The 11076-nt window shown below is 43.6% G+C and overlaps 1 protein-coding gene across 1 annotated transcript in view; it reads right to left on the bottom strand.

The window, feature by feature from the left end:
• Nucleotides 1-2613: 2613 nt before the first annotated feature.
• The window catches only part of LOC101621617 (adenylate cyclase type 10-like), a 36267-nt gene continuing 27804 nt past the window's right edge, over nt 2614-11076 (bottom strand). The window contains exons 8-16 of the mRNA XM_012727827.1: nt 10694-10757; nt 9350-9569; nt 8925-9050; nt 7120-7292; nt 6388-6544; nt 4258-4462; nt 3473-3591; nt 3102-3219; nt 2614-2684 (exon numbers count right to left, since the gene is read on the bottom strand). Of these exons, the coding sequence (XP_012583281.1) occupies nt 3494-3591; nt 4258-4462; nt 6388-6544; nt 7120-7292; nt 8925-9050; nt 9350-9569; nt 10694-10757 (1043 nt within the window). The 3' untranslated portion in view covers nt 2614-2684; nt 3102-3219; nt 3473-3493. The remainder of the gene's footprint in view (nt 2685-3101; nt 3220-3472; nt 3592-4257; nt 4463-6387; nt 6545-7119; nt 7293-8924; nt 9051-9349; nt 9570-10693; nt 10758-11076) is intronic.

Genomic DNA, 11076 nt, shown 5'->3' with positions numbered 1-11076 from the left:
TGTCCTAGGTACTTTATATTCATCTTCACAATGACTTTCTTGTTTCACCAGTATTCTCATTTACAGAAAAGGAAACTGAAGCATAATGATAATTTATGTGCTGAAAGTAACACAGAAAGAAGCAGTTAGAATCTGAACCCAGACTCTCTGGCTCTAGAGTCCTAGCTTTGACCACTACTCTACATTGCCTGTCATAAATTTAAAGGAGGAGAGGATGACGACAGGGGAGGAGAGGAGGAGGAGAAAGGGAGGGGTGAGAGATGGGGAGTTGGAAGGGAGAGGGGGGTACAGGGAGGGGAAGAAGGGTAACAAGAGGTGGGGAAAAGGAGAAGAGAGGAAGGAAGAATATACAGAATGTCAAGATGATTTAAAGGGCAAATAAGGCTTCGCTTTCCCAAACATCTTGTCATTTGTACAAAATACTGAAGGCTGAGTACAGATGCTATCATTTCCCCCTGAAAGCTGTGTTGTGTAGTGGTTAAGAATGAACTGGAATCAAAGTTGAATAAGTATCCCAGTTCCACCGTTTTCTGGCTGTTTCTTGGGCTAAAATCTTTCTAAACTTCAGTTTCTTCACCGCTAACACAGGGATTTAAAAAAAGTACTTGCTTCACAGAATTGATGTGATTTAAAGAATGCATTTCAAACACTCTGTATAGTGCCTGGCACAGAGTAGGGAATAATAAATGCTAGCCTCGCAACTACAGACATATGCTAGATGGCTGAGCCATACAATTTAATGAGGAGATCATGCTCTGTGGAAGAGAAACCTTCAGGCAGATGAAGGTCACAAATGGCAACTCCATCCAGGAGAATAAAGAAGAGAGCTAGAGTCACACACACTGGTGATTTCATGCGCGAATACCCAAAGTGCAAAGGAGGAGTGGGTGTCTGCAGCTATGTACCTCTCAAAGGTTTCTTAGCATTACAGCATCTGTGCCAATGAGGGCAGACCAAAGCACACCACTGCCAGTCTTCATGAAACAAGTCAGCGTGTCACCAGGGCTGTCTTTTCCAACAGAACAGAATCCACCTTATAGAAGACAGACTCAGTTAATCTCAGAGGCTCCCTGGCCTCAAGTGTACCCCTGTTTCTGCTGGTATGCTGTGACCTTTAAAAATTAAAGAAGGTCTAAATTTCATGCTCCAGAAACATAAGTTTTTATTTTGGCAAAGATATAGGTAGTGGTGACTGTAAAAGGCGATATATTTAATATGTACACTATGTAGGATCTTTAAAAGGAGAACTTGTAGAGCATATTGAGAGAAGCATGGTCTGTTCAGATGATTTTGTTTTAACATACACATTCTTGAATTTCTTCATCATTATTTTCCTTGACATCAGCCACTCTGTCAAATCCTGAAAGCAAGAAAATAGAGAATTATAACAAACATAGAGACTGTCCTCAGCAGTTACAAATATAACTCATGGACCCGTAGGGGAAAGAGAGCTGTTGCATCTCTTAGGCATTTTCCCCTTTTCTTGCCCACCCCTTACCATTTCCCTTCAGAGACATTACACTGTGATTTCTAAGGCCCTCTTTCCCCCCTCAGTGCCCATCAAGGGAACAATCTCTCAATAGTTGTGTAAGTTGATACCATGGGGGAACTTTTCAACATGTAAGGGTTACTAAAGATACTAAAACAAGGTTACTACAGACACTAAAACAAAGGACTGAGAGAGGCTCTCACATTGTTCAAAAATAGCAGGGATTACTCTCTACCCATACCCAGTGGAGCACTTGTGAGAGAACATATCACCTCTGGAGTAAGGACTATCAAGTTCGTACAAACTTGACTGCTTGCATGTATGAGTCTGAGGCTGTCCTTTATGCCTCTCAGACAGGGTTCCTGGAAGGAAAGCTTACTCTGTATTCCTTTATTTTCTTCAAAGGAATTGCTTTCCTCCAGGAATTCTGCCTCTGTCCAGAACCTGGTCAAGTGGGCATCCAAAGATCTGATGATATTGGTCAAGAACGTGGAGTCTCTCTTTCCATATCTCATTACGGTGACTTTAAGCTCAGAGACCCACTGGTGATAAACAGGGCAGGTTACACATCGAGAGAAGAACTCCTTGAAGTACTGAAAAGAAAGGTCCATTATCTCAAGTGTTAGTACATTCTTTCCTCCACTAAAACTTATTCACAGACACCACTCAGCATGTACTTGACTGGGGGCACAGGGAGGCAAAGTATCACTGATGGTAAAATAGGCCCGGAAGGCAGACTTGAGATACAGAAGAAACGGAATGTTCAGAAGGCAGAGTGGTAGGAAGATATGTCAAATCATAGTCTGAGCCACAGTGGGTCTACTGGGAAGGGCTAAATGTTAACATTTTAATGGTATTGGGTAGTAGCTGTGCCAATACAGAAAAGCTAGAGTCTAGTCCTGAACTATATGCAAGGATATATGGAAGGGTACGTGATTTCCTAGGTATAGCCTAGGAAGTTAGGTGATAGTGAAAGGCCAGTGGGGTGACAGGCACCTTGAGAATCTGACTGCAAGTATCCAGGGGAACATGCCTGCAGACACCCTCTGGCATTTTCTGTAATATTAGCACATAGCATTCTAGGAATCGGACAAAGCCATGCGAACCAAACAGTGAGGCATTGGTTCTTTTCACCAGCTGGTGAGCCTTGGAGAAGTGGTGTTCAAACAGGTTCCACTGTGAGTCCTGGGCGAACCTGAAGGGAAAGAATCACAGCTCTTGGCATGTTCCCTCGCTTGCCAAGCATGGCTCTTTCAGAAAACTGGCACTTCTTTAAGGCTCCAAGACCTTCTGATGCTGAAAAGTAGCCATGGCTACTAACTCACATACAAGGAGACTTAAAAGAATCCAATGCTATTCAGCCTTGCATGGGTTATCTAGTTCTTATATGCATCCCTAAACTCAAGCCTCAATCTAAAGGTCCGTGCCTGGTAATCGACAAGAAGAACACTTCTGATAAGCATGGGAGGTGGATAGCCTCTATACATGGGTTAGAAGTGCAGCACAGTCCTGGCTGAGGGGTAAACAGTGATAGCTTAAGTGACCTCCTGGTGCCCTTAAGCTTCCACCCACTACTATATACCCTAGGTAAGACTCTGGTACCCCACATTACCACATGGCCAGAGAGGAGTGGATTCCCAGCATGACATTGCTCTGACAGGTTAGAACACAGCTATGCTCATAGTGTTGAATGAAACGCAGACACTCCCCAAAGGGCCGACACAGCAATCCTGTAGACAGAGAAGATAACTAGGCCAGTGTACATTGTCCACATAGGAGCTGGTATAGGTGTATGGTACAGGGGGGAAGAAAACACATGAATGGTAGACACCCCTGAGTCACAACATGGCTCCTAGTCTTTAAGGAGCCAGGAGCAGAGTCATATCAGAGGGACAGACTCATGAGTGTCTGGGTTCCAGATCGAGGACCCCATCTGAGGTCTGCACCCCTCAGGAGCACAGCAGCTCCCTGCATGAGATGTACCTTTTCCGTAGAGCAGCAGATCTAAGCAAGCGGAATAGAAGCAGGCCAGGCCAAGGACATCATGACCCTGGGAAATGAGCGCCCACTGACTCTCCAACACATGGACACACAGAGCAAATCTGCCAAGAGACAGAGCCACTGGGACCAACCAGGGAGTGGGGGGATGGTGCAGGAAGAGGAGAGGAGGGGACCTTACACTTTTAAAGCTGCCTAACACCCCCTAGATCTCTTCATCAATCTATTTATATAGAGAGCATCTGTGCTGGGATCAGACCTGTCTCTCAGCAAAGGCAGTAAGCAAATGCTTCTGAGACAGTTTCCAGGGTCTTGAGCTATTGTCATTCTCTATTTCCTGAGGAAAATGATAGCAAACAAACAGACCAAAAAATACCACCACCTCCATAATATGTAGCAGCCCTGACTCTGCATTAGCACTCTGACCCCTCAAACTTAGGACAACCTTTCCTGGAGTGGCTGGAGAAGAGACAGCCCAGAATGGAAGAAAATGGCAGCGCATCTCCCTTCGCATTCCAGGGGACTGGGGACACCAGACCCTCCCCTCTTAGGCAACAGAGACAAATCACAGAAAATGATCTTAATACTTCTTTCTCAGAAATGCAGATCTGAAGAGAACTGAGAGAACCAAATTCTCCAGAGCTGGTTTCTTGAGGTGTCTGCATATCTCATGAGCTTGAAAACCTGAGGAGGGTAAAAAGCATTAGTATGAGGTCTAGTGTGAACTGGCCTCTCTAAAAGCCTGGCCCAACAACTCCCAGCCCCATTACCTAGCTTGATGGAGAAGTCAAGGTGGCCAAGGCAGAGCTTGGTATAGGCCAAGGCCTGCATGAGCCGGGCTACGGCCAACAGTCCCTCCCTGGAGAACCAACACAGGCTGCTTTTCTGAATGGCCATCTTCTCACAGTGTAGCCACTCCTCCCTGTCACCCATGTTCTGGGAGCACTGGGAAAGCGCCACATAGGTAGAGACAAACTGCAGGGAAAGAAACACAGGGCAAGGATTGCGGCTGCACATTCATGCTGCATTCCATCTTGGCATCTCCTGTGAGAGCCCATTATGGTGCCTGTTGCCCACCCGTCAGGACTGCTTCCTGGTGTCCCTCCCACTACCTGCCATGCCAGCTGAGAAGATTCACTCCTTCCTATCCCTGCATTTCTAGTTTGATCACTCTCCCCACCTATTCATTAAATGAGCCCTCTCCTCTTTTTTTTCTGAATCCAGTTCCTTCCCCTTGAAATACTGGCTGAAATGTCTCTCTTTCGTGTAATCACTGATGAAGGCCTTTTGTCCCTTCAGAAGTGCTGTCTGGACCTCTGTTCTAACTATGTGCACTTGTCGGCTCTTCCTGAAACAGTCTTCACTACAGTTTCCAGGACACCAGGCTTTCTTGGTTTCTCACGTGGATGCCTCCCTGGTAGTGTCTCTATTTCTTCGCTAATTTTCCCTTGTGGTCCTTACTTGTTAACACTGGCGCTGCTAGGTCAATCACTGGACTTTTTCTCACTCCTGTGGTGGCCTCGAGCAGGTTCCTAACGTTGACTACCATACACACATTGAGAACTCCCACATTTCCATCCCAGACATCTCCTGAGTACAAGTCCCAGTCCCCACATTAAATACTGCCACCTGGATATCTAATGGTATCTTAAACTAGGTATCTGCAAAACTTGATTCCCAATCTTCCCCCAAATTTGTTCCTTCTGCAGACTTCCCCATGTCAGTTAAGAGCACCTCTATTTCTATAGAAGTCTGATTGCAAATTTTGGGTTCATCCTAGATTCTTCTCTTCCTCTCACTTGGATCCCCAAATGGATCCGTGAGTGCCTCTTGTGTGCACTCTGGGGACAGAAGACACTTTCCACTTCCTCTGCCACAACAATCCAAGCTAACTAGCTCTTGCCTATATTCATACTGTAGCCTCCTGGTTGGTCTCTCTGCTTCCTCTCTGTCCTCTTTAGCTTACTCTTTCAATATAGTAGTCAAAATGATCTTTTAAAAATTTAAGTAGGCCTTGTGACTCACCTTCTCAGGATTTACTGTGCTTTCCCCATCTTTTTGAAAGTCAAAACCCCAACTCTGGCCTGCATCTGCCATCCACCTCTTCCCAGTCTCTGACTCATCCCTGGAGCTTCCCCTCCCCTCCTTCACCACCAGTGACACAGGCTCTTCTGTTCCTCACAGAGGCTATGGTCTGTGTAGTGACTGTGCTCTCCATTCCTACACTCTTCTCCCTGGTAGCCATGAGGCTTTCTTTCTCACTGCTTCAGATGTTTCCCCAAATGTCACCTGCTCAGTGAGGCTTTCCCTGACTACCATTTAACTGTATTCCCCAGTTCTGAGAAGCCCTGTTCCTCAGCCTCACTTACTTCTCCACTGCACTTATCATCACCTAATATACTACACATGTCACTTATCTGTCATCCTTTGACCCGAGATCAGTACCTGGCATGGCATAGGTATTCATCAAGTATTTGTTGAACAAATGGAGAACAAAGATAGACAGACAGATAGGACCCTAAAATTAGGAAGATACATTCCCCTTCTTTTTTTCCCCCTAAGTCAGCTATTCTTATCCATTTAAAGATCACGGGCTTCTTTGAGAATCTGATGAAAGCTATGACCCTTTTCTACTTCCATCACTCCCCCAAAGCTCTTTTTAACAATATAGAAAATTCTTTATTCAGTACAGGGAGTTCACAGATAGCCAAGGAAATCTATCTATAAACTTCAAATTGAGAAATCCTGCTCAGACACATGATCCATGGTATCACGTGTTAACACGTTAAGTCTGTGGTATTGCAGAACCCAGCTACAAGCAGGAACTTGGCAGGGTCTCTCTCTCCCTGGCATTTCAGGTTTCTGAGTGGGGTCCAAAGGTAAAGCAAGGACTCATTTACCTGGACTTCATTTGCAAACTCCTGTGCTGAATTCTTCTGCATGAGAATAGCCAGGCCAGCAAACCTGCGACTGCTGGCTGTGGCCTCCAGGTTGTAGAGCTGACAGAGCAGGGAGAGGCAGTGCACGCGCTGCTGCAGGAATGCCAGCTTCTTCTTGCTGTGGTGAAGGGTGGGGTGTTAGCATTCCCTTATTGTCACAAGGCCCAGCACCTCCTCCCCATAAGAAACAGAAGTTTTCTCATTGGGGGCCAGGAAGGTTCCTAGGATCCCACTACTTCTAACATGAAAGACCTTTTTAATGCATCCCTCTTAACAGGAAAAGTTCAGAGAAGTTTTTTCTTCTTCTAAATGATCATTCTTTGAATTGCTAACGTTAATTGAATATATTTTGTATAAGTTATTAAAGCTTAACAACTAGATAGCCATTTAATATTACATATAGGAAACATTAAATTGCTACATCTATGTGTATCTATGTATATTCACATGTGTACATATACTCACAAACATACATATATGTATCTTTATTTGAAAGACAATACCATAGTCTAAATATGAAAGATGGCCTCATTCTGCCACCTTTAATTTACTGAGGGAGGTAGGAGAAATGGAGCTGTCTATCATATGCTTGAAAAGAGGAGTCTTAAGTCAATATAGGCAAAACTCTAGGTTGGCCCTCATTTAGGTCTTTGTGACCCTAGAGAAAGCAGGGTAACTTGGCAAGATTCTCACTTCTCACTAGGGCTGTTTGAAGGTTGGCTCGGGGAACAGAAATGCCAATATTTTTCCAGAAATGTTTGAAAAATGACACCAAACCAGGTCCGAGGGAAATTCCTTTTCAGTAGTCGGAGGGCCTGCCTGGCAAGTTTCTTGGCCAATGTGATCTGCCCCATGTTAAAACAGACCTGGAGATGAGAAAATGAGAACAGCAATCTAAATATGGAAAGAACATACAGACAAGGTTCTGGATATTTGGAAGGTATGCTAGGGGCACTGACATGCTAGAGCTGAACTGGAAGAGGATCTGGTCACATTAAGAAGTGCCCCCATTGTGAGCAAGAGAGGAGCTTACTCTACTTACTCTACAGGATTATGGAGAAAGCACTTGTCTGTCATATCCCACACACCTGTCAGTAAGTAGTACAGAAGCTGTGGTTTAGAAAGTGATGCTACTACACTCAGTTGGGATTGTCACTCAATGCTTTGATGCCACAGAAAGCATCAGAAGTATCACCAAATCCATTCTGTCCCCATAGAGTGTGTGGGGGAGGAGCTAGGGAACTACCTTGATTATCTTTACATTCTAAGACTAAATCTTCAAGGAAATGATAAAGTCTCTGGTGACCCCAGAACAGTCTTAGGAAGACTGCACAATAACTTGTTCTTATAAAGGGAAAGAAATAACTATTTAACTTTGCTTTAAAGACCTATAGGTTGAAATACAAATAATGCAATACTAAGAATTACTCTACTATTCCTTTTACCATTCAAAGGCATTGGGTCTGCTCGCCTAACCAAGTTAAGGTTTAGATTGAAGTTAGTTTTAATTGTTTTTTATTTTCAAGCTTAGCTATCTAACAGAGTATACCTCACAGTTTCATAGAGCCATTACTTATAAATTGATAAATAGTTATCCCAACATATTTTGCGGCTCTGCTGGATTAATGGTAATGAAACTGGGAGAAGTTATTGAGTGTCCTGAGTTATTCATAAACAATAAACTTACCTGTACATGTCTTTTGAAATAGTGTATCTCATGGCAAGCTTTTGCAAGTTTCTACTTTTTAGAAATATCTCATTCCCTGAAGAAGTTTGTTATGATATATATCTCAAGATATATATATATATATATAATTTAAATATGCAATATATAATGTACATTTATATACAACGCATATTTAAAAGCAAGGTGTAAATACAGAGCTCCTATTTATATATAAAAAAGAAAGGGGGAAACTATATATTTTCATGAATGTGGATTTCCTCTGGTATAGACTACCCAAAGATTCATAAGTAGGGAGGAGAGAGTGGCTGAGTGATGGGGTTGGATGGGATGGGCGGGGGGCAGGAGGGGCTCTTTCAACTATATGTTTTCTTCCAGCAATACTGATGTAGATCTGACACAAAACACTGTGTAAATTTAAGGTGTACAGGGCCTTCCCTGGTGGTGCAACGGGTTAGAGCACAGACTGTGAAGCTAGCTGTAGCCACTTCAGCATGAATTCGAACCCTGGCCAGGGAGGTGACCCACATGACGTGGCAGACTTCTTCTGTCTGTTCCCCTCAGCAGTGTACTTTGTCAATCTGGATGTTCTGCTCCCCACTCTGTCTCTGGTGAATCCTCTCACCGCCCCTGCATCTCTGGTCTGTATGCACAAATAAATAAATCTTTAAATAAAAAGGTTAAGGTGCCATGATTATTTATTGTGATACAACTGATATATATCATTGTGTATTAGGTGTACAGTGGTGATTTGATAAATGCACATATTATGAAATGACCAATGACCACCATATAAGTTATCGCCTGCACTCACCTCTGATCGAAGACAGCAGAAAGTGGCCTCCTCAAACTGACAGATCTTCACTTTGTGCTTTTTCAAAAATGAAAATCCTGAGCGTTGGCCTAGAAGACTGCTTGCCTTCCTCAAATAAAAGAAGGCCTCCAAACAGACAAGGGATGGAGAAACTGGGTTAGGCTCGAGTAAGGTTATGATGAGAGTCAAGACTGGAGTGAACCAGAGCTGACAGAGTAGGACCCGGGAGCTGAGCTAGAGGGCAGGTGTCCAGGCGGGGCCAGTAAGTTGCTCTTTCAGGACCATATTTCTCCTACTTTGTTTTCTCTGACAACCCTTGCCACCTATCTCTTACTTTCCTCCACTTTTCACTCAGGTTTACTTGCTAGAAAGCAATCTCCCACGTGAAAGAACGTGGCCAGGGGCTGAGTGCCAAGCTTGCTCACCATGTAATTATCTGAGAGGCCCAAGGAAGCAGCGGCTGCCTCCAGCAGGTAGTAAAATGCACAAGTGGTTTCTCCAATGAGCAGGCAGTGCTGGGCAAGAGGGGAGAGCACAAACTTCAGGACTTCCTCACAGTGACAGGGCTTCATTGTGCACATGTTTTCTTCAGGGCTGGTCTGATTCAGCTTCCTGTTCACTTGATCCAGAAACTCTTCCTCTGTTCTTTGTGGAGAGAAGACCAGAACTGAGAGAGGCACGAAGTGCTCACACTTGCCAGGGTGTCACTGGATCTCAGGAAGCTTTTCATTCATTGGTTTTCTATTGACCCTTCTCCCCCATTGCTCCAAAAGTTTTTGAAAGCCACGGACCTACCGAAACCCCTTAGGAGTTTTAAAATAAGGAAAGCTAATATCAGTGTCTTTCAAAATAAATGGGGAAAAGACCATAGTGTAAACTAACACTGTTAAGCATAAAGGTAGTACGAAGCAGTAGCAGTACATGTTCTCAGTTAGCGAATTTGAACTTGTCACAGCATATTTGATTGTTACTTTATACACTGCCATTATCTTTTCCTATACTTGGTCATTCAGGCAGACAAAAATTACCTCCTTTTACAGATGAGGAAATCGAGGCTCAGGAAGTTAAGTGACTTATATATGGCCTCACAGATGCTGCACGCCAAGACAGAGTTCAGCCCTCAGCTAGAGCAGGCACCATTAGTTCCAGAAAGGCCAGATCTCTCTGAGACAGAACGATGGAAAATGTGGGAACTAAGGATGACTTTGACTGATAGTGAACTTTCTGATAAGCAGAAATTACCAAAAGCCTCTTAGTGTTTTCCAAAGGGAGCACTGTAAGAGCAAATACCCATGGGTGAGTGTAAGTCATGTCTGATAAGAGGTTTTTGTGTGAAAGTTGTAGAAAGTCAGTTGGTTAAGTGGAATAGGAAACTTCAGAACGACTGGTGAACTCAAGGTAGGGACATTTAAATTTGATGGGACAGGCATTAGAAAGCCAGGCAGTACATGGCTAGGAAATGTAAACTCACTTTTATATAATCTGGGGTCAAAGATACTTGAGATGGCAAATTTACCGCTGAAAAAAACTGTTCTATATACAATGCATCTGAAGGCTGTTAAATAAAGCTTCCCTTTAACCACAAAGAATTTTCCTATTCAGAATTAAAAAAAAAAGTCATTCTAAATCTACGTTAACTTGAACTTTAAGCTGAGTGCAAGAGTCACTACTGCCTCCTTGGTCTGCAGTGGGGTGAGCGCCCAGCTTAACGGGCATCTGTGCCTCACTTTCTGGTCTCCTTCATGCCCACTGTCAGCATCTCTGTCTACCTGCAGTGTTCACTTGTGAGAGTATCCCGACTTCTGGGTGGTTGTGTCTGGAGCTGAAAACTATCTGTAGAGAGAAAAAGATGATTATCTGCATTATCCATGTGCATATTAACTGAGAATATTTTCACTTCTGGCTACTTTTCTTCCACAGCTTGCTTCTTAACCTAATTGCTTTCCCTGATCATAAAAATGTTTAGTTTAATTATTAACACACAAAATCAGTACCATAGAATGCAAATTCCTTAACAGCAACTCTTTATGACTCAAATACAGTCGACCCTTGAGCAACATGGTTTGAATTGTGTGGGCCTACCCATGAGGATTTTTTCCTATCTATCTGATTCAACCAGTTGCACATGTCAGTTACACGTGGCTTTTGAATG

Source organism: Condylura cristata, unplaced genomic scaffold (genome assembly GCF_000260355.1).
Source record: "Condylura cristata isolate star-nosed mole 26May11 unplaced genomic scaffold, ConCri1.0 scaffold00001, whole genome shotgun sequence".
In the NCBI taxonomy this organism is placed as follows: Eukaryota; Metazoa; Chordata; class Mammalia; order Eulipotyphla; family Talpidae; genus Condylura; species Condylura cristata.
This window is presented reverse-complemented; position numbering and strand designations above follow the sequence as displayed.